This window comes from Sarcophilus harrisii, chromosome 3 (assembly GCF_902635505.1).
Source record: "Sarcophilus harrisii chromosome 3, mSarHar1.11, whole genome shotgun sequence".
NCBI classification, from domain to species: Eukaryota; Metazoa; Chordata; class Mammalia; order Dasyuromorphia; family Dasyuridae; genus Sarcophilus; species Sarcophilus harrisii.
This window is the reverse complement of record NC_045428.1, coordinates 595272803-595295341: the sequence shown is the minus strand read 5'-3', so window position 1 is coordinate 595295341 and position 22539 is coordinate 595272803. Positions and strand designations below refer to the sequence as shown.

General features: G+C 55.9%; 2 protein-coding genes across 2 annotated transcripts; one reads left to right on the top strand and one right to left on the bottom strand.

Moving 5' to 3' along the window:
• Nucleotides 1-896: 896 nt before the first annotated feature.
• LOC111720107 (testis-expressed protein 101-like) lies at nt 897-5434 on the top strand. The gene is made up of 6 exons (XM_031963264.1): nt 897-951; nt 1511-1600; nt 1741-1923; nt 3036-3218; nt 4313-4447; nt 5029-5434. The coding sequence occupies exons 2-6, from the start codon at nt 1540-1542 to the stop codon at nt 5229-5231; spliced, it is 765 nt and encodes a 254-aa protein (XP_031819124.1). The 5' UTR covers nt 897-951; nt 1511-1539; the 3' UTR covers nt 5232-5434.
• A 2236-nt stretch (nt 5435-7670) lies between these two features.
• Nucleotides 7671-12783, bottom strand: TEX101 (testis expressed 101). Its single transcript, XM_031963262.1, has 6 exons — nt 12615-12783; nt 12331-12439; nt 12099-12236; nt 9253-9435; nt 8226-8357; nt 7671-8080 (listed from the first exon to the last, which is right to left on the bottom strand). Exons 2-6 carry the CDS (start codon nt 12395-12397, stop codon nt 7872-7874), a joined length of 729 nt encoding a protein of 242 aa, XP_031819122.1. The 5' UTR covers nt 12398-12439; nt 12615-12783; the 3' UTR covers nt 7671-7871.
• Nucleotides 12784-22539: the final 9756 nt, after the last annotated feature.

The following is a 22539-nucleotide window of genomic DNA, read 5'->3' as shown; positions in this document are numbered from 1 at the left end:
TTAGAAGTGGAAGGTACCCTGTGGTCTTTCCCGAGACAGACGGGCAGGATGGTGTAGTGGGCGGGGCGTGGGACCCAGCGCATCCTAGGGATGAGAGGCTGCCTCTGTGGGCACCTCGGGAAACCTCAGTTTGCTCCTCTGCGCAATGGGTTTGCTAACTCCACCTCTCCCTCTCGGTACCCTGTGGAGAAGATGCTGCCGAGCCAGCTGCCGCCGCCCCCAGGATACCACGGAAAGGGGGCTGGGCGTGAGGGGCGGGTTCGAATCCCGTTACTAAGGTAACAGCTGAGACTTCCGGGAGGCAGATTTCTCCCCCCATCTCTCCTTTGTGGTATCTCCCACTCCCTGAACCTCCCCGGCATTTGGGGAGATACCACAGAGAGAGATGGGGAAGCAGAGAATACGGGAGCCAAACTACGGCTTTGTTTTGTCCACCTCTCAACTTTGCAGGGTCTGCTCTGCTTGGACGTTTCTTGTCCTTTTTTGTAACGGACTCTCCTATTGGTGCTGGATAGGTTGGAGGGGAAGGTGCGAAGAAGGGAAGGAGCAGGACCTGGAGCACGTGGGCACTCTGTCAGTCACGCGCCCCCCACCGGCCAATGGGGAGAGAAGCCCCTCCCAGGAGCCAATCTCTCCACCAATGCTGAAGGGCACCTCGTCCCTCCCTTAAAATAGCCAATAGGAACCCACCCCTTTGCAAGACATTAGCCAATGGGACATGGCGGGGGATGGGATGGGGATGTGAGGGATGTAAAGGCTGGCTGACCAATGGGGCAAGGACTCTTCTCCCCCCAACCTCCCCACATTAGGGGAAGGGTGGGGACGGGGCAAGCTGGCCCCGCCCCCTGTCTGCAGGCTCGAGGGAGGGGCCGTTGGCGGGAGGGAGGCGGGGCTTGATTGAGAGGGCGGGGAGGGAGAGGCGAGGCCCGAGAAGGGGATGGGCCTTTGGGGGTGGGCCCTGATGTGGGAGACGGAAAGAGGCGGGACTTGTGCTGTGGGGGAGGGGAAGGGCAGGGCTTGTGGCCTAGGGGACGGACGTAGGATTGGATGGGCGAGGCTTGTGTTATGGGGGGGGGGGGGGCGGGGCTCGTTTTGGGACGAAGGCGGGGCTTGTGGTGGGAGGGGCTTAGAGTTGGAGGGGAGGAGCTTTCTGTGTTGGAGAGAGGGAGACTGTGGGGGTCTTGGCGTGGGCACATAAATGCTCGTTGATTGCGAGGGAAGGAAGCAGGGACTGTGGGGCTCGGGTGGGGGAGGGTTGGGGTTGGAGGCTGCTCTAACTGTCTGAGCGCCCCCCCCACCTAAAGACCAGTTGTGGGGGTGGGGGGCGCGGAGCCCTAGCAATCCCCGCCTTAGGGGGCCCTGGGGGAGCGCTTGGGTGGGAGCGATGATGGGAGGGTCCTGACGCGGGGAGGGCTCGAGCTCTGACGGCGGAGACCCCGCGGCGGGTCTGGGGGAGGAGCGGACAGTAGCGGGGTGCCCCTCATTGCCCTGCTCTCTTCCTGGGTCCCAGGGGCCAGGGACGGCCGCAGACCCCGCGCCATGGGCTGCCCAGCCTTCCCGCTGCTGCTCGGACTCGTGGGAGCCTCCCTTGCCCAGACTGGTGTGTGTGTGTGTGTGTGTCCGGGCGGGGGTCCCCGGGGTGGAAGCACGGACCCCCGGGGTGGGAGCCGGGTCCCTGCGGGGGTCCCCGGGGTGGGAGCCGGAGCGTCAGGGGCTGACACGCCCTCCCTCCCCTTGCAGGGAGCCGCCCCATGCACCCCATGTTCCCACTGCTGCCCCCCATCACCTGTTACCACACGGAGATGCTGTACCTGGGGCGGAAGCTGAGCTCGGAGCCCGAGCTTTGGAGCTCCAGCCTGCGGCACTCCCGGCGCTGTGAGAACTGGGAGGTGTGCCAGGAGACCCTGCTGATGCTGGAGACAGGTAACCTGAGCGCAGCGGGAGGGGCGAGGGGAGGAGGGGCGGGGGGGGGGGGGGGGGCAGCGGCTTTGAATCAGGCTGCTTTAGAGAACTCTCCGCCCGTGTCCTTGTCTGGAGCATTAAGAGGGGTTATTATAGGGTTGCCAGAGTGTTCCCCAACTTTATAGCCTGTGATTCACGTGCCCTCTCTGAACCCCAGTCTTCTCTTCGCTATATGCCCTCTGGGGTCATCCCGGACATGTGCCGCTCTCAGGAAAGTTCAAAGCCCGCTGGGGGTCAGCGCCCGTTAAAACCCACAGGGCAATTACTGGGTGAGCCAGCCCGAGGAGCACTGGGTCAGAACCAAAGATGGGGTCTCAGGTGCCCCAGAAAAGGCGGCAATGAAAGGCCCTGCCCCGGGCCCTGGGATGCACCGGCTCCCACAGGCAATCGCACGGCACAAGCAATGAGGAGGCCCCGGAGTTGTGGGAGTAGCTGGAGGGGCCCCGGCCCTGCCCGTGTGCCCCTGCCCCGGGCCGGCTTCCCCCTGCGTCCTGGCTGTGGTCACCGAGCCGCTCTGTGCCCCCCTCTGCGCCCCCTCTGCTGGGACCCCTGCTTACTGAGGGCGCCGCTTAAAAAGCATCTTCCCGGCAGAGCTGGCCGACGGTTCTCGGGGTTTGGGGCCCCCACTTCCCCAGCCAGGAGCGGCCAAGCGCCCCCACTGTCCACAGCTGCCTCCGCCCATCATCCCGGACGCTCTCTGACTTAGGGGAAAGAAGTCCCGTTTAATCCAGGATGTCAAGGACTCTGGCCAACCCCCCCCCCCAAGAATTTCTGGGCTGAGCCCGCCCTGTTCCTCAGTTTCCTTTCTGGCCAATCTGAAAAGCCAGGTGATGGCAGCGAGGGCCCTCTCTCCCCTCCCGCCTGCTCCTAATCCTTGCCTTCCTTGGGGTGTCTGTCTGGCTTGTGCCAACATGTAAACATGACGCCCGGTGGGGATGTTGCACAGTGTGGAGAAAAGGGGGTGGGGGACGTAAGCCGAAGTCCCGAGGCTTCTCTGCTCCCTTTTACCTGACCTGAAGCGCGGAGCCCCCGCGGGGGTGCCAGCCTCTGCCAACCTCCCGCTCCTCTCCTAGGGCCCCAGTCACTGATAATGGGCAGTAAAGGCTGCACTCCAGCAGGGAACCGGATGTCGGGGGTCACGGAGCACTTGGGCCCACCAGGAATTATCATCACTTCCTATGTTCGCTTCTGCAATGTCAACTACTGTAACAACTCGAGCAGCACGGCCCCGGTGCTGAGGCCCAAGGCCCACCTAGGTAGCCGGGGTCCGGGCTCGCAGCCCGCTCTCCGTGCCCCGCAGCCCTCCGCTCTCCGTGCCCCCACCCCCTCAGCGGCCAGAGCGCCCGAGCTTCCCTTTGCCTAAAGCCCCTGGTCTCCTCCTAACTTCCCCCCCTCCCAGGCTCTAGTATCTGCCAACAAGCCCCTGGCCCGTTCTACCTTCTTATTGCATTCCCAGGTCTCCCTTGCCTGTCCCCGTGCTCCCTCCCCGTGAGCTTGTCTGCTGACCTCACAGAGCGCCTGACTCCCCCAAGCTCTCCGGAGCTCCTCTCCTGCCCTGCTTAGACCCCCCCCCCATGTAGTGTTGCTGATAGGGAGGGACCCTGAGACCACCCCTCCCAAAGCCTCTTTTTATGCTGTTGTCTTTACTTGGGGCCGGAAAACTCATTCTTGGGAATCTGGCCCCTGGGCCTCCCCTCCCAGCCTCCCCTCGGCGCATTGGCCAGAGGCTGGCCAGATGTTTCCCTTTAGGGAGCATTGCTTTCTAGCTGGTTTTTGCAGATGGGGGATCAGGACTCCACCAGGGAACTTCTCCTTGGTCTCCACAGGCCGGGCAGAGCCCTCAGCCACGCCCAGCCCCTGCCTGCCTCCCAGACCAGCCCCAGGCCCCCGGCGGGGGCCTCCCCGGGGGGTCCCGGGACCGGGCTCGGGCAGCTGGGGCTGTGTCCCAGCTTCTCAGCCAGAGCAGAGCCTGCCTGGGGCCCATCCGCGGCTCAAGGTGGCGGCGGAGGGAGCAGGAGGCCCCCCGGGAAGTGCAGGACGCCGGGCAGGGGATGGGTGCCTGTGGCCAGGGCCCGGGGTAACTGATGGGCAGCCGGGCTCTGCCCTGGCAGTGTGGGGAGGGAGGGGGCAGGGGCTCCTGGGGCAGACAGTGTCACGGGGCAGGCAGAAGGCCCACGTCCTTGAGGCGTTGGGCCCGCCGCAGTACTGGGGGCCACAGCGAGAGGGGGCTTGGATGAGAGGCCGCTGGGCAGAGGCCGCCCACAGAGAGGGACCCCAGGACCCCAGGCCCCCGTCCCCAGGCACTCCCCCCGAGCCCACAGCCACAGCCATGGCCCTTCCCTTCCTCCAGCCATCAGAAACCCCGAGCAGGCCTTGCGGTGCCCAACCTGCTTGGCCCTGTACTCCTGCCCCACAAAGGTCCGCTTCCGGCCGTGCAGCGAGAAGGCCCTCCGGTGTTACAACGGAACCATCAGCATCAAGGGAGGTGAGTGCCAGCCGGGCGGCAGCGGGGAGCAGTCCCCGTCCCACGGGAGGGGCAGAGGCATCCTCTGGAGCCAGGCCCCTGGGTTCTATGGCCACAGGCGTGGGGGGCAAGGACGGGCCTCTGAGCCCCAGCACTGCTTCTGACCGTCTGCGTGGCAGAGTGGGGCCTGAGGGGTTGGAGGGAATGCTGGACTCAGGCCACACAATGGGCAGGGGCTTCTGGGAAAGGCCCGGCCCACTCCCTCGGCCGCCGAGGCGGTTGTGAGCCCAGAAAAGTTCATGCAACCAGGACCCCCTCCCCCCCACCGCCAGGTGGGCTGCTAGAATGCAAAATCCGGGGCCTCCCCCCCAGGAGGCTCTGGGCCACAAGAGGCTCCTGACCCAGGTAGCTCCCCACCACAGGAGGCCTTCCATAGGAGGCTCTCCCCCACCAGACCCCCTGACCCAGGGCCTCTGTTCCTGGCTGGGGGGCTTGGCCCCTCAAGGCCGTCTAAGTCATTTTCTGGACACCCAAGGCCCAGTTGGGGGCAGAAGCAGGGCCTTGGAGGCCCTGGGCACCCACCAGCTCTCTCCCTCCTGTAGAAGGGACCTCCTACGTGCTGGGTTTGCTCGGCTGCTCCACCGTGCCCGCCTGCGAGCTCTTTCTCGGCATGGAGACGGTGGGCTCCTTCACCCTGAGCGAGAAGTGTCTGGACCACCACAGTGTCCTGTGGCCCAGGAGCCGGAGCGTGCCCCGGCCCGGCTGGCTCTGGGCCCTCGGGCTGGGACTGCTGGTCACTCTGTAGGCCGAGGCGTCCTTGGCCTGGACATCCTGCCAGTCCCCCGGGAAGCCGGGCAGAGGGGGCCCCTGGGCCCGGGGGGCTGCCTGGGGGCCGGCAGAGGCGGCCCTGGGATCCCAGGGGCAGAAGGTATGCCCAAAGCTCAGCAACCCGAGCCCGGGCCACCTGCCGCACAGGTATCAAATAAAGATTTAAATGGACTATTCCATCCCTCCTGTCAGCCGCCGGCCCTTAGTGTGGATCGGGGATGAACACAGCTCCCTTCCCGGGGGTCTTCCTACTGTTACCGTCTTCCTTCAGGTGGGACCCCCGCCCTCCCAAGCCGTCAGCCTTCCCATTTCTAGGAGGGGGGTTCCACTCTTGCCGGCCCTGCGGCCCCAGACTTGGGAGTGGAAGTCCCAGATCCAACTCTAGGCCCTCAGGATCCGCCCCCTGGCCTCAGGATCCATGTTATAAAGTGTGTCTGCAGCCCCTGTGCACAGGTCCACGTGGGTGGCCATGCCAGGAGGGCCCGCAGACTGACCAAACCCACCCCTGGCCCCCTGCTGGAGGCTCCCGGAGGCCTGAGGTTTGTCTCACAGCCCACAGCCCAAACGGGTTGCTGTGTGTGCGCCAGTGGCAGCTTTCTAGGGGCCTCCTTGGCTCCTGGGCCAGAGGTGGGGCAGGGGGACCCTGGGCTCCGTTAGCAGTCTCTGGTCACCATAGATGTTGCCTTCTCAGGGGAGATGGTGTGGAGGAGGGCAGGATGTGGCCCAGAGAACCAGGGCCTGGGCCCAGCTAGCTCCGGGCACCGAGGGAGAAGTAAAAAGCCTCTAAAAATTAGCACTGTCTGGGATGGGCAGCGGACACTGCAGGGAACTGCTGCCTGTCCCTCCTGCACGCAACCGCCTCCTGGAAAGGCCAGGTGGGAGCCCAGGGCAATGGCCTGAGACCCAGCGAGATTCTGGCCGGGAGCCTTGAGACGAAGACCTTCCTCCGCCAGGAGCATCTCAGTTAATCTGGACCCAGGCTCTGAGCATCCTTTAAGAGTCCGTGTCCTCCCAGCAGGGCAGGAAGCCCAGGGGAGGCTTGTTGCCACTGGCCAGGGGGGGGAGAAAAGTCAGCTCCAACAGAGTTTGGAATGGGGAGCAGCCCCAGGCTCAATCCCACCCTGCCAGGGGACCTTGGTAGTCATTTGACCCCTTTGGGCTTGCGCTTTCTCAGGGAAAAAATAAGTTTGGACTAAACTGGGAACTAGAATTCTAAATCACATGAATCATAGCTGAAGGGGGTGGGGGGAGCAGAGAGAGGGGTGTGTGTCTGAGAGCCCCGAGTTCGAATGCAGCCTTACTGCGTGACTCCTGCAAGGTCACTTCACATCTGCTTCAATTTCTGTAATTGTGAAACGGGGAGAACAGGATCTACCTCCCAGGCCTGTTGGGTGGGGATCGGAAGGCATCTGTGCGAAGGGCGAGCCTGTGCTCGGTAAATGTCAGCAGCCATTATCATGAGAGAGTTGGGGTGAGGCTGGAGGGAGGGAGAACAAAGAGGCAGTCACGCAAAACTAGGGGGAAGGCAGGATCTTTGAGCATTTATAGTCTGAAGAGTGCATGTGTGTGTGTGTGAGGGGGAGGGTTAGAGTAAGATTTAGTGCCAGCAAATTATTTTTTGACAAAATAATTTAATAAACATAAAACATAATCAGGAACCAAACAACCTTAAATGTAAATGGGCTGAATTCCTCTATCAAAAGAAAAGGGCCAAAACCCCAAACGGACAAAAAAATTTGCCCAAACCCCAAAAAAACCCTTTAAAAGGGGGGGGGGGCCCCAACCGTTTGGGGGGGGGGGCCCCCCCCCCCTTGGAAAGCTACTTCCAGGTGACTAAGTCTGGCTTAAATTTGCCCTCCAAGATTGGAGGGGCCGGGGGGAAAAAAGGGAAGAGACGGGGCCAAGGGAAAAGGGAAGCAAAAGGAAAGAGGGGAAGGAAAGTGGAAGGTCTAAAAAAAAGGGGAGATGCAAGGGAAAAGGGGAGGGAGGAGGAGTGTAAAAGGATGAAATTAAGGGCAGCAGGAAGGAGAGAAGGAGAAGGGCAAAAGGGAGGAGGGAAGGAGAAAAAGAGAAGGGAGAGAAAAGAAGGAAGGAGGAGAGGGGGCCAATTAGGGGCAGGAGGGAAATGAAAGGGAAAAGGGAGGAGGGAGGGGAAGGAAAAGCGAAATGGAAGGAAAGGGTATGGGGGGGCCAAGGAGGAAAAGGGAAGGGAGGGGAGGGGAGGAGGAAAGGAGCCAAAGGAGGGATGGGTTTGGGGGGGGGGAGGGGGCAGGGGGCGGAGGGAGGGGGGGGGGCCGGGGGGGGGGGAAAGGGGGGTGGGGGGTGGTAAAAGGGGGGGGGGAGGGGGGGTAAAAAGGGGGGGGGACAGGGGGGGGGGGTTGGGGCCAGGGGGGCAGAGGGCGGGAGGCAGGAGGGAACAGAAGGGGGCAGCAGGAGCAGGGGGCAGGAGGGAGAAGGCAAAAGGCAGGAGGGAAGAAAGATGAAGGGGGTGGTAAAAGAGAGAAAAGGAGGAAAGGGGCAGGAGGCAGGAAGGAGCAGCAGGGAGCAGAAGCTTTCTTCAGTGGGGGTGTGGGGCTCTAGCTAGGCCCACCAGGGGGCCCTTGCCCTCCCCTCCAGGCTACAGGAGCAGCAGGGAGCCCAGGCCCAGAGCCCACACAGAGGTGGGGAGCGGGCCACTGGCCCCATCCATCCTGAAGTTATCGAACAAGCTGCTACGGTCGCACAGCTCGTTCACTTCCAGGGGCCCGATGGTGTGTGTTTTGTTCAACAGGCGGCAGCTGATCTCGCCCATGCAGCCCTCCAGGTCCACTGGAGTCCAGATGCCTCCTGAGGAGGGGGAGAGGGTGCTCAGCAGAGGGTCTCCAGGCACCTCCCGGGGGGCTCCCCATAGCCCCGGGGGACCCCGTGTCCTCTGGGAGCCGGTCCTGCCGTGTGGGGCAGCCCCCCCCAGCCCATCTGGTCACCCACCTACCTCCCTTGATCATGATGGTCCCACTATAGCAGGAGAGGGTGAGCTTGGGGCAGTGCATGACCGGGGAGCCGGGAACACAGGGCCCCAGGGAGACGCAGGTGGGGCACATGAGGCCCTCTTGGTGAGGGCTGACTGCAAGGGGAGGAGAAAGGCCGTCAGCAGGGCCCCTGCAGACCCAGCTCGGGGACTGGGTCCCCAGGCTCTTGGAGGCGGGAGGGCCCGGCGCCTAGAACCCATGGGGAAGCCCAAGCTCTGCAGGTCCCCACCCGAGGCCTTCTGCTCTGACTGATCGGGACTGCCAACTTTTGACTGGGGGACAGGGGAGGGGGCCCTTGGGCTCTGCCATCCAGCTGCCACATCCATGGGTCTAAGGCTTGTCTCAACCTAGCAGAGCTGGAGGGGACCTGGAAGTCAGAGCCTACGGATAAGGCCACTGAGACTCCAGGATCACAAGCTGTTCATCAACATGGGCCCAAACCCACTGGCTCCAAATCCAGGGAGTGTTTCCACCCCGCAGGGTCCTTCCCATCCCTCCCTGCCCAAATCCATCAGTCATTTCCTTCCATCCTGACCCATATGGACTCTCCCCCAAGGTCTCCAATAATCCAGCTGTTATCCAACCTTGTCCAGTCATCAGAGTGGGCAGCTGGGTTGTACAGCAGAGAGCACCCTGGCTCAGACTCGGGAGGACCTGAGTGCAAATCCTGCCTCTGGTACTTACTAGCTGTCTGGCCCTGGAACCTGGGCATTTGCCTCAGTTTCCTCATCTGGGAAGGAAATGGCAAACCCTCTGAAAACTGCTCGAAAATCCAGGTGGGTCACAAGGGCTGGGCTGGGACAATGTCAGGGTCACCGCGGGATTTAGGGCCCACCTGGTCCATGGAGCCATGAAGCTCCACAGAACCTCGTCTGGGATGGGCCCACCATGCAGAGCAGCAGACTGAGGCCAGGAGAGAGGAAGGCTCTGCTTGAGCGCACAGCAGGAGTCAGAGATGCTGCTCCAAGGCTGGGCCGTTCTCGTTCTCACCTGCCCCTCTGGGGGGCTTCGTCAGCGGCTTCGGGTCCGTGTAATTGTTACAGAAGTCGGTGGAGCAGAAGTGCGTGTAGGACGTGGCCGCCACGCCGGGGGGCTGCGTGTACTTGACGACGGTGGGCTCCTGCAGGGTCTCACGGAAGCAGCCTTTGGTGGCGATGATGATGCCCTGCAGTTCTGAAAGACAGAGCTCCTCAGGGCAGGAGCTGTGGTCCCCACTGGCCAGAAGGCCTGGCTTCAAATCCTGCCCTGGCCCAAACACGGGCAGCAATGCAGGCCCACAGTGGGAAGGGACGTTGCTCCCGAGGGGCCTCCCACTGTCGGTCCCTGTTCTGGGGCTCCCCATCTCCCCCCTTCCTAGGCTTTTTCCACCTCATGCCTGGGCGGTGGGGGAGGGGCAGAGAAACTCCAGGCCTTCGGAGCCTCTCCAGGCAGGATTCCCCAGCCCGGGACCCCCTTTGGAAACCTCCTCTCCAGGGCCTCTCTTCCTGGAGGAGTGTAAGGCCCAGCCTGGCCCCTCTATATTCACAACAAGGACTATCGACCCCCAGGCCTTTGGTCCCCCATCCATTTCCTCTACCCTAGAGCACCTGGGGGCGGCCCACCATCTTGTATCCCAAGCCCCTTCCTGAACTCTGACCCTGTGATTCTGGACTAAGGTGAAGCTGGGTGAAGCCGGTAGTCTAGGTGACCCCCAGGGTTCCAGCTCCAATCTTGGGTTTATCTTGTTTCTCCCTGCACCTGTCTCCTCTCACACTTGCTCTTCCTGCTCCCCCGGCTCTGGCTCCTTCATCCTTCCTGTTCCCCCGATCCAGCACCTCCACACTGACCTCCTTTTCCTCTCTCCACAGTGGTGGGAGAGGCCACTTAGGAGGCACCTGAACCCAAGAAAACCCGAGTTCAAATCCTGCCTTGGACACTTCCTTCCAGAGTGACTCTGGGCCCTTAACTTGTAAGTTACTTTTCTCGTCTGTGAGATGGGCCTAAGAGCCTCTGTCGGCCAGGGTTGCAATCACACTTATGAAGTGCTTGGCGTACACCAGACACCGTCTCCATTAGGCCCTGGCTGACTGCTTGCCACCATCCGGACTCCCGAGTTCTTCTGTCCCACCTGCTCCTGCTGTTCACAGCTGCTCCCCTCCTCCCTTTCTGCTTCCAAACAAAGGAAAACAAAAGGCCGGAGGAGGCCATGGAACCATGGGTTGCTCCCTTAGGAGACCACGGCCTGTTCCTGGCCTGGGCCCTCCCCACTGCCCGGCGCTCCTCTCGCTGGTCCCTCTGCCTTCAGGCCAGCTCTATCCGCCCTCTTCTGTTCTCCAGCCTCTGAGGACGAGGTGCCCTTCTGCTCAACGTGCTCTTCTGTGGGTCTTTGTGTTTCTGTCCCTCCCAGTTCCTTCAGGACCTTGTTCACTGGTCATGTCTTCAATGTCCTGTTTTCTCCTGCCCTGTTTACTGCTGCTTAAAATCTATCCAGGTGTCCTCTATCCTAAAAAAACAAAAGCAAAACCCACCAAACCACCCCAAAAAAGCAAGAGAAAAAACTCGCCTTAACCCTGCCATCCCCTTAAACTCTCTCCCTCTCCCCCTCCCTTCTCTTTCCTTCCCTCCCTGTTTTCTCTTTCCCCTCTCTTTCCCTCCCTCCTTCTTTCCCTCTCCTCCTCTCCCTTCCCTCTCTCCTGTTTTTTCTCTCTCTGTCTCTGTCTCTCTCTCTTCTTGCTCTTGCTCTTTCCCCTTTGGTAGACTCTTATAAAGTCTTCTAAAACAAATCAATACATTGTTGGTGGAGCTATGAATCGATACAACTGTTCTAGAACGCAAGGTGGAATGGGATTAGAATCAAATGGGGCAAAGGGTCACAAAACTGGTCCTTCCTTCCAACTGTCTTGTTTCTGCTGAGGGCTCCGCCAGCCCTGGGACATCCTGGACACTTCCCCCTTTATCAGCCTGGGATCGCAGGCTCTTTGCAATTTGCCTCCAACTTGCCTTTCCGGGCTTATTGAGCATCCCTGAATCCTCACTAGTCAAACTGGCCCTACCTCAGACTGCGAAGTTGATTTTTTGGGCCCGAGGACAAGACTTTACGTTGATCCCCACAGGATTTCATCTTGAGCTCAGTATCCGGATGTCCCATTCTCCTGGCATATCTGGACTCTTCGCGGTGTTAGCTCGGCTCTGTCAGCAGAGTTTCCTCCTCCCAGAATGCTCCTCTCTCAAAGCTCGGTTCAGCTTCCCCCTGCCCCCAAGCCTTTCTCAATCCCTCTCAGCTCAGTGCGCTCCTCCCGGTCACACTTTCCTGGAGCACATGGTGGACCGGCCCCCTTCCCGGTGCTCGACATTTCCGGAGCAGGGCCAGATCCCCCCAAGATGGAAGCTGCCTTGGGCCAGGTGCTACTTTCTCATGAAAGACCTACTTTTCTCACCATGAGGGCCTGGCAGGGTCATGCAGGACAGGCTGGTAACAAAATGTATTGGGTTCAAAATGGGAGCAATGAGGTCACAGGAAGCAGATTTCAAATAAAATGTCCTGCCAGTTAGAGCCGCCCCAAAGGGGGCTGGGCAGCCTCCGCAGGCAGCAAGTTGTGTTTCCATGTCAGGAGTAAAACCAGATAGTTTGGACATGGCCTAAGGCAAAGTTGGGAGGATCTTAGCGCATGGAACGCCAGAACTGGGAGCAAATTTAGAGCAGAGAATGTCAGAGCTAGGAACAAATCTAGACCAGGGAAGGTCAGGGCTGGGAGGGGGCTTAGACCAGGAAAAGGCTGACAACAGCCTGCTCCAAGATTGGGATTTTCGGAAGGCAGAGAGGCTTAAAGGAAGACTGCGGGGAGCAGGGGGGCTACCTGTCTCTAAGATCAGAATGGTGTCCTGACACATGTCCTCTTCATCACATTGCTCCTTCGATAACGTCCAGTTGGCCAGGAATTGGGTGGGGATTTTTCCAAGGCGGATCAGGATGCCCCGGTGGCAGAAGAGGGCTCCTGGGGGGAAAGCGGCAGGGAGGAGGTGCTGGCCCTGCCCTGGGGACCAGCTCCCACCCGGGGCCCAGCGCGGAGCCTCGGCCCAGACACCCACCCGTGAGGGCCAGGGCAGCTCCCAGGAGAAAGAGGCGCGGTGGGAGCCTCGTCCACCCGGGCGCCATGGTCCCGGATCCCTGGGCCTGCAGCAGGAGGTGGCGGCCACGCTGAAGGGGAGAAAGGGGGGAAGATGCTTGTGGTTTGATAGAAGGATGCAGGCAGCCCCTCCCCCACGGGCCCCTGGGACCATCCCTTTCCTTGGGGGACCCTGGGGTTATCCCCTCCCCCACGTAACCCTGGGGTTATCCCCTCCCCCACGGGACCAAGAAGTTTCCCTTCGACCTCCTGTCTGTCCCCTCCTGGGGGGGACTCCGGGGTCCCAACCCCGTCGGTGCCTCGGGCCTCTAGCCCCACTCTAGGAGGCGAGGCCTCCGCTGGACCCTCCTCCCCTCTGCCCCAGACTCGTTCAGGCTATTGGAGGAGCCGCTATAAGCCCCGCCCCAAACTGCCGGAAGCTGGCCCAGGCTCCTCCTCTCTTTCCTTACTCTTCTGCTCTAGGATTTAGGCGTTGTGGGCGGGACTAGTTTCCCTCTAGTCTGAGAAGGTCGACGCTCCATTGGTGGCCTGACGGTCCTTCTCTATTGGTCTAATTTGGGGGGGGGAGTGGCCTCCAGAGAAGGATTCGCTTATTTATTGGCCAGTTAAGAGAAGGGCGGTAAGAACAGAGCTAGAGTTCCTGAAGGGCCACGTTCAGAAGATCGGTGAAAGAGAGGGCGGAGGAATGGGTTACATATTATGTTCTAGTCACTTCCATGGCCTGACCTTGACTGCACCAAGACCCGCCCCCAGCTCTGATCTTTCCTGTTCTAAGCCCCCTCCCTCCAGCCGACATCCCCTATTCTAAGTACCTTCCCCCAGCTGACACCCCTGTTCTAAGGCCCCTCCCCCAGCTGACACCCCTGTTCTACGGCCCCTCCCCCAGCCGACACCCCTGTTATAAGGCCCCTCCCCCAGCCGACTTCTCCTATTCTAAGTCCCCTCCCCCCAGCTGACATCCCTGTTAAGGCCCCTCCCCCCAGCTGACACCCCTGTTCTAAGGCCCCTCCCCCAGCTGACACCCCTGTTCTAAGGCCCCTCCTCCTAACATTCTCTGTTCTAAGCTTCCCCTCCCAGCTCTGACATCCCCTGTTCTAACCTTCCAACTGAACACTCATGTCCCTCCCAGCTCTGATGTGGCTTCAAAGGCCCTTCCTGACCCTGAGTTTGAAGTCTAGACAGGAGTAAAGTACTTTACCCAAGGTCACAGAGCAGCATGTTAGAGGCAAAGCCCAGCCTAGAACTAGCCCTGGCTAGTTCTTGGCCAGGTGAGAGAGTGACAGGGGAATATATGCTGGGGTAAAGAGACATAAGAAATAGCTTTTATTTTGTAAACTTTAGGGATGAACTTGAAGAAATGATACTGAAATTTTAGGTGACTATTTACCTATCAGTTTAAAGGGCAAGGAGAATTCAATGCCTAATGTAGAGGAGTTGAATGAACTATGATTGAATTTTAAGATTTGCCCAACAATTTACATATATTATCTCATTTTAATAAATTTCAGAGTCAATATTAGCCCACTGTAATAACAATTTCGAGTGACTTCTGGGAATTAACTGGGGAAAATAGCTTAGTAGAATCACAAGGAAGGTGGGGAATGCATAGAAGGCAGCAGAGTCCGTTTTGGAGTCAGAAGACAAGTTCACATCTACTTTTATTTATTAAATGTCTCATGGACTTGTGATATGGTTTTTGGTTAACACTTTGTGATTCTGGAAGAATCACTTATCTTACATGGGCCTCAGTTTCCTTATCTGTACGGGGCAGTGTTGATCTAGGTGGCTTCTGAGGTGCATTATAGCTCATCATCTACGATTTCATATTTGTATTTTTTTTTATTAATCAATAATCAATCTGGTCAATTCTGGTCAATCAGGAGTGAATAGGCTTCTGAGAGGAGACAGCTTTCTGTAAGGCAATGAGTCATGATTCAAAAGCTGGGCAAAAAGTCACATTCAGGTTGTACTTGCTTCTGCCACAAAAATATTCTTCAGCTGTCACACCAAGTCCTTTTGATTCCAAATTAAGTGCTCTGTCCAATGACCACAGTCATGGTGGTCAAGCTAGGCCTTGAAAATTTGGGTGAAAGATCAGGTAGATCACCAGCAGTTAGTAAGGCTTAGGAGGAATATGCTATCTCCTCCACTATCTCCTCCTTCACTACTCTTTCACTTATAGAACTGGCTCTTTTCATCACAAAGGTTATCAGTTGCTATATGTTCAAAGGATAGCAAATCTCTCTCACTTTCATCTTCACTCTATCACTTATCTTCAAGCTTTCCCTGTCTAAAGGTTACTTTCCTACTGCTTACAAACATGCCCAGTTCTTCCTCACCCTTAAAAAACTTTCACTTGATCTGTCCATCTTTCTTCCCTTTTGTAGGTAAACACCTTGAGAAAGCCATCTACACTTAGTTCTTCCATTGCCTCTCCTCTTACTCTCTTCTTAATTCTACAGTCTGGCTTCTTACCTCATGATTTAACTTAAAGTTGAATCCTCCAAAGTTACGAATGCTCTCTTTATTGCCAAATCCAATGGACTTTTTAAAAGTCTTCATCCTTTTCTTCTCTGGAGCCATTAACACCCTATATTGCTCCCTCTTTCTTGATCCTGGTTTTTCTTTAGGTTTTCTCTGGTTCTGTCAGTTCCTTCCCAGTCTCCTTTGCTGGGTCTTCATCCAAATTGCTAATGAGAGGTATCCCACAGGACTCTATCCTGAGTCCTCTTCTTTTCTCACTCCATACTGTTTCACTTGGTGATCTCATTAGCTTCCTTGGATTCATTAATCATCTCTGTTGATTCTCAGATCTACTTATTCAAACTTCACTTGTCTCCTTACCTTCACATCTCCACCTGCCTACTGGATATCTCAAATTGGATGTCAATATATGGAAAACACAATTCATTATTATTTCTCCCCCCCCCCCCCCAATTTTTCTTTCTAACTTCCCTTTTACCATCACAGCTATCATTATCTTCCTAGTCAGACAATCTTGAAACCTAGGTGTCATCCTTAACTCTGCTCTGATACCCACTCCCCCGTTGAATCTCTTGCCAAAGCCTGTCAATTTTACCTTCATAACATCTCTCCTCTCACACTGCTATATAGTAGGATAAATTAGAAATAGTGAATAGAGAGAAGCCATTATATTATCCTATCTATAGTTTGTTTGTACATAACTGTGAGCATGCTCTCTGTGCTATTAGATGGGGAGCACCTTGGGATTGGGGTCTGTTTTTTTGCCTTTGTGTCTCCAGCACCTAGCACATTTCTCACATGGTATGCACTTAAATACTAATTGATTCATTGACATACCATCAATGTCATACAACCTCTCTTCGATCCCTCAAAGAATCTATAATTTCATCAGGATGGCAGTTAACAACCTCCATGGGCTTAGTAGAAAGCTCTTCACAGGTAACTGTGGCCACCAAGCAATATTCCCTGGGAGATCAACTTTTGAGTGTGAGCATCTCTACAATCAGCAACCTATAATGAATTGACTGGCCCATGCCCATTGCATTCCCAGTGCTTGGATTCCAAGGACCAGGTCACACTTTCTTTTACCCCATAAGAAGGTACCCTATTAGGAGAAAATTTCAGGGGATTTGTACTCAGGCTCTTTAGGGACTTTTGACTTACTTAGATTCCCTGTGTATATTTCATGGACCGGGAGAGTTAGATCTGGAAGGCACTTTGGAAGCCATCTTGTTTAACTTTCATTTTACTGATGAGAATTCAGGTGACTTGACCAAGGTCACACAGGTAATTAGTGACACTGGTCTTCTGACTCCAAATATAGTGCCCTGCCTCCTTTACATGTATTCTATTGCGGGTGACTCATCACAATGTCACATGGTTCATGTATTGTCATGAGAAAGATAAAAGATCTGTCACTTTGGGAACCTCCAAATTTAATTCCATTCTAGGGTATTCAGGCCAGCACATTTGATAGGCCCCAAGATTCTAATGGCATTGATTGGTGGATTAAAATGGGAAAGAATTTTCTAGTTCAAGATTATCTTACAGATGAGGAGATGGGACACTATAGGTATGACACTGTCAAGCTAGGACTTTAACCTGAGTTCTCTGATCAAGTTTAGAGTTTTTCACCCAAACCACACTAGACAGGTTGAGAAAACAATGCAAGTAATTGGGAATCAACAGTCAGACACCTTGGGGATGTTTATCTGGGAGAAGGCTGAAGGGAAGATGATGGGCTTCTTCTAGTATCTGAAGGCATATTGTCCAGAAAGAGAAATTGGAACTTATTAAATCTGGTCTCAGAGGAGCCAAGGATGGATCTTCTAAGAATCATGTAAAGGCAAACTTTCCAGCAAATAGCACAATTCAAAAAGGGAAGTTGTGGGTTCTCCCTCATTGAAGGTGTTCTAGCAAAGAGCGAATGAGCCCCTGTTGAGTGTTCAGAGAATCCAAGTTCAGGTACAAAGTGCCCTGGGAGACCGCTGAATCCCTTCTAAATCTGAGACTTGGTTATTGTGATTAGGAGAGCTGAAAGGAACCTCAGAGAATATTCAGATTAACCATTTCATCTTGTAATTCAAGGAAACAGATTCATCCAGGGGCAGAAACTTGCCTAAAATCCAGTTGGCTATGGCAAACTTGGGACTTGGACAAATACTGCTTCCTGTTGATCATGGCTTGGATGCTGGAGGATTTACTGAACATTTTATTCATGGGTCCTATGAGTAGAGTCTCCTTCAGTGCTGAGGAAACTACTTCTCAGAGAGGTCACCAGGGGAACAGAGGGCCAAAGTGGCCTCCAGCCTCAGGTCTCCTAGTCATTTTCAATACACCTTCTGATAGAAGGAGGTAATGAGGCTGGATGGGTGAGGATCATAGGTCTTGATAATGTTAGGAAGATGTGAAACCCCTTTTTGTGCAATAGGAAGTTGAGAACTGACCAACATCCTGGGATTTCTAGTTCAAAGGGTCAATCACTTCCTCTTTCAGTTTTGGGAATGATTTTGAACTAATTTTTGAAGTGTATGAGAAGTTAGAAGAAATCATAAATGGATGTAAAAGACTGAGAGGAAGGAGTGAGGCCTTCAAGCTGGAGCCTTGCCAGTTGTGCTGCAGAAGATGGCTTCTACAGGCACTGGAACAGAAAACTTAAAAGGAAGCTACCAGTTGTCCTCAAAGACTTATGGAACTTTTAGGGAAAACCCAAAAACTCTGCTCTTTCTCCAAATTCCCCTCTTCATGTCTATCAGACACTCTTTTGTTCCTTTTACCTAAATATTTTCTATATCCTAAATTCTCCCTCAAAGGGACCGTGAGTTAGTTAGAAATCAGTACAAATTTAAGTTAACAGAGAGCCAAACTTTTTCCTGAGCCCTAAGAATCTTCCCAATTGAGGCTTTGAGCTAGTGTGATTGTACTGCTAATTTTCAGGCTGACATCGACTCCATAAAGTGGCAGAGCCTCTCTGAGTGGCAGAGCCCTCATGTGCACTTGAGGGTCATCATACTGGCCCAGGATAAAAAATCAGTAATTATAATAGGGTGTAACTTTGATTAAGCAGGGGAAAAAGAAGGGTATTGAGGTTAGGGTTGTGTCAGAATGGATAGCATCCTCCCTTGCCTGGGAAGGATCAATTTTGTCTTACTGCAGAGAGACAGGCAGAAGAAAAGTATCCAGTCCCAGAGGACCAGCTACACAATGCCCAGTGACACTGAACAGCATTATACCTGTTATTTTGTTTAAGAAGTCCTAGAAAACACTCTCCTTGAGATCTAGCTTGTGGAGCTCTGTGTGTAGGGCTGGAGAATAAGAGAATGGGAGGGGATCAGGTGCAAATGGACAGTAGGGGCTGCTGCTATGGAGAATCAAGGACAGGAATAGGGCAGATCACTGAGAACAGGGTCCAGGTTGAGATCAATGGTGGGAGGGCATTTACCAGACAGACAATCTTTGCTGGCGAGGCCTTAGAATGGGTGTCAAACATGTGGCCCCAAACGCTCCAGAACCAAATTATGATGCCATTGGGGAATAGTTAACAAAATCAATAAAAATACAAGAAAGTATAAGTAGCGTTACATTTTAAAACTAAGTCAATATGCAGCCCATAGAGATCCTTATGTACAGATCCTACGCACAGATCAGTGGCTCTGTTTCTATTTGAGTTCACATCACTTCCTTAGAACAGGGGATGTCAGGGCTGAGAAGAGGCTTACAACATAGCTATTTAGAGAGTTTTAGGTTTTTTCACATAAACACAATCAATACAGCTAAAAGAGAAACAGGTAACTGGCAAAATCTTTGCAGGAATTTCTCTGACAAAAGTTTCGTATGAAAGTTGTATAAGAACCTGACTAAAATTTTTAAGAATAAGAGCCATTTTTCGAACGATAAATGGTCACAAAATATGGACAAGTAGAAAAAAAACTAAGTTCTGCAATTTAAAAAATGCTCAAATCCTAATTAAATGCAAACTAGAGTGAGACTAAAGTTGTACTTCACATCCATCATTTAACAAAAAAGAAGAGTTGCTACTATAAAAAACAAACAAGCACACTAATGAACTATTACATTGTGAATTGTGGAACTGTGAATTGTGAACTGGTGCTGGCTATTCTGGAAACGTGCTTACTCTCTGACATACTAGGACACCTATTTCTCACAGGGATGAAAGAGGGAAAGGACCCACATATGCAAAAATACTTATGCTCATTTTGTTACAGCAAAGATCCAGACTCGAAGGTAGGTACCAATCAAATGGGGAAGAGCTAAGTAAATTATAGTAGACAAATGCCAGGAATACTATTATATTTAGAGAAATATTGAATTATATGGTTTATGAGAAGCCTGGGAAGGCTTTTAAGAACCAAGACAGACTAAAGAGAGCAGGACCAGAGCAATTTAAATAGTATCATTATAAAGAATAATGTTTTAAAAACAAATTTCTTCCTTTTCTTTTTATAATGAAATCAGATGGAAGGTCATCCATTTGAGCATATTTCAGCTAAGTCCCACATCCAACTAGGAAGTAAAAAATGAGCTTGGGAATGGACCATGTGTCATTCAAGGACCAGCTTATCTACTTTTGGAGAGGTCTTTGCCCACGCTGGCCAAATCAGGGGACTGATCTGTGGCTGTAGCAACAAGTCCTCTCTATCGAGGTATGGAACAAGTTGGGATTACGAGATTTACAAGGTGGAAGCCATGTACAGAATATGAGACTGATGTCGGAGCTAGATTACTGAAGGCTCTGACTATGCCAGGAGGATAGGTCCCCAGTGCCTATGCCAAGGCAAGGTCTGTTCTTCTATTAAGCACCTGCTGTGTGTTTGTTTGTGTGTTGAACACTGGGGATCCAAAGAAAAGCGGGTAGTTCTTGGTCTTGAGGAGAGGACGTGCAAACAACCACATACAAGTGAGTGAGATAAGAGGGAAGCCCCGAGGGAAGGCTCTGGCACTGGGGGGATTGGGAAAGGCTTATCTCCGAAGATGAGATTTCAGGTGGAGACCTCAGGGGAGAGGTGAGAAGTCAGAGGTGTCCTGATTCAAGAACAAAGTGTCAGGCTGATGGGAAGGAATCCTTTGCCTTATGATCATTTTTGCAAATGAGACAATTGAGGCCCCAGGAGGTAGCTTACCTAAAGTTATGGAAGGTAGGGCAAAGAGGTGATGTAGGAATAGAATGCCAGGCTTGGAGGCAGGAAGCTCTAAGTTCAAGTGCAACACTTGACCAGTCACTTAACCCTGCTTGCCTCAGTTTGCTTATCTGTAAAATGAGCTGGAGAAGGAAATGGGCTAAAACCAATGATCCAAAAGAGCTCAGGAAGAGTGGGACATAATTGAAGTGACTGAACAAAGGTCCATCAGCACATAGGGAACATTACACACATCTCCTTGGAGCACTGAAGCTCAGAAAAAAATAAAGCCTAAGCTCAAAGGAAAGGTCCCAGAGTCCTGTCCAGTGGGTCTGGGGAAAGGAAGCACAAGGTTGGAGTCCCTGGGGACCATCCTCCCGCAGCCTGGGGGCAACCCAAAGACACACACCAGGGCAGAGGAAGCAGCTTTATTGTGGAGACACACGGGTTCTGTCTGTCCGTCCAAAGCAGAGCTCCTCGGACGGAGGCGGGAGGGGTGAGAGGCGCTTAGGAAAGCCCAGGGCTGTGGGGGCTCAGTCAGGAAAGGAAAAGGCACCAGCCATTGGGCTGGAATCCAGCGTGGAATATGGGATGGTGGGAGGTGGAGGCGGGGTGCAGAAGGGCCTCATCTCCATGTGAAGGGTCAGTCAGCGACCAAGGTCCCAGGGGTTCAGAGCCAGGTAAGGAAGCGTCCCCCAAGGGCCAGCAGGGACCCCAGTCTCACCTGCCACGCTGGTCCCAGGTCCAGTGAGACCCCACTATTTTTCATGGCCCAGCGGCCCATTAAGTTCCTCCTTTCTTCCTCATCCTCACAATCCTCACTCAAGGCAATGGGCCCCGGGTCCAGGCCCTCCACAGACCATTGGGACCCGGACCCCGAGGGCCAGCGGCAGGAGGCGGGCGGGAGGGGGTGGAATGGGCCCACGGCCCCCCCAAGCTGCCCCGGCCGGGCCCAGGCCTTACTGGTTATGAGCTTGAGAATCCCTCGGTAGCAGCCGCTGTTCGGGGGGCAGGTGACCAAGGGCGAGTCCTCGGGGCAGGATTCCAGGGCAGCACAGGCCTGGCACCGGAGGCCTCCGGGCGCGGAGGGGCTGCTCTTGGGCGGTCTGGAGCCCGCTGGGGAGGGGCAGAGACCGGGGACTCTCAGGGGCCCCGCGTTCCAGATCCCCAGCGCCCTGGACATTGTTTGCACCTTGGAAGCGCGAGGGGGAGCCCGAGGCTGGGGGCCCCGGGGTGGGGAAGATCCAGCCCAAGGCCAGAGGCCGTGGCATCCCTCTCCGCGCAGCAGGGCTCCGGCCAGCCCCTTCCCGGCGGGGGACACAGGAGCCGCAGACCCGCTCCTGGGGGGGGCGGTTACCGGACAACCCAGAGGGGGCCGGGTGCCGCCATCGTGCAAGGTCCTGGGGCAATGTGGACGGGGGTGATGCTCACCTCGGGGGGCTGGCGGTACTGGGACACCCCCGTGGTCTGCAGCCCCGGCAGGATGCAGCCCTTACTGCGGAAGGAGGCAGCCACGGAGCCTGGGGGGAGGGGGAGAGAGGGTGCTGGGGGGAGGGGCTGCTGGGGGGGAGGGAGGGGCAGCGTGGTGGGAGGGGCTGCTGGGGGAGGGGAAGAAGATGAGGGAGATTGTAGGGGATAGGGAGCTTGGAAAGGGGGTCTGAGGGCAGGGAACCCGAGATTCCGGCCAGGGAATTAGTTGTGGGGTGGAGTTGCGGGAGGGGGGGGGGGGGCCCGGGGCGGGGCCTGGCCCTCACCGGTGGACACCCGCGCGCGTGTGCGGGCCCCCGCCCACACCCTGCACAGCCAGACGGGCCGCCCGGGCTGGGGCCGGGCCCGGGACTGGGGCTGAGGCCGGGACTGGGGCTGAGGCTGGGGCCGGGGGCCGGGCCGAGCCGTGGCGGCCGGGCTGGTGGCACCAAGCTCGGCGGCCGTGGGGGAGGCCCGGGTGCCCAGGCGCCCCCACTCCCCACCCCCCCCCGCCCCCGGCCGGCTCGCACTGCTGGGCGAAACCAAGGGGGGCGCACCCCCGCCGAGCCCCCGCCATGGTCTCTGCGGCGGCAGTCCGACCCACGCCGCCGGGGGGGGCGGGACCCGTGGCCCTGAGGGCGACGTTCGATTGGGTGGCTCCACGGAAGCGGGAAAGAATGACCTCACCCATTGGTGGAGCTACCCGAGGGTGCGAAGTGGTGGCCACCTTGGCTCCCATTCGTCACGCCCGCGAAGCAAGCTCGAGGCGTCATTGGAGGAAAGGAAAGGGGGCGGGGCCTCTGAGTGAAAGCCCGGCCTCTCCGCTTTCCTCCTCCCCACCCATTGGTTCGATTCTTCCTGTCCTTCACCCCATTGCGGCCTTGGCCAGCCAGGGCCTGAGAGGCGGCGGGAGAAGGAAATGGGTGAGGCCTGCTGGGGCCGCAGACAATCTTCCGGGAGGCATGAGGGTTCCAGGTGAGAGTCATGAACAGCTAGCACAGAGCCCCTGAAGGCGGGCACTAGTGCTCGTCTTCCTTTCCCTGGCCTGAACAGGCGCGGATTGCCAGGGGAACCATGGCACA

Bases quoted from the DNA above. Each gene is read 5' to 3' on its own strand.
- LOC111720107 (XM_031963264.1), top strand. From the start codon at position 1,540: ATGGGCTGCCCAGCCTTCCCGCTGCTGCTCGGACTCGTGGGAGCCTCC. The intron at 3,219-4,312 runs GTAGCCGGGGTC...CCCTTCCTCCAG, and splicing joins GAGGCCCAAGGCCCACCTAG to CCATCAGAAACCCCGAGCAG. The intron at 4,448-5,028 runs GTGAGTGCCAGC...TCCCTCCTGTAG, and splicing joins AACCATCAGCATCAAGGGAG to AAGGGACCTCCTACGTGCTG.
- TEX101 (XM_031963262.1), bottom strand. From the start codon at position 12,397: ATGGCGCCCGGGTGGACGAGGCTCCCACCGCGCCTCTTTCTCCTGGGA. The intron at 12,237-12,330 runs GTGGGTGTCTGG...CTTTCCCCCCAG, and splicing joins AGCTGCCCTGGCCCTCACGG to GAGCCCTCTTCTGCCACCGG. The intron at 8,081-8,225 runs GTAGGTGGGTGA...CCCCCTCCTCAG, and splicing joins GACCATCATGATCAAGGGAG to GAGGCATCTGGACTCCAGTG.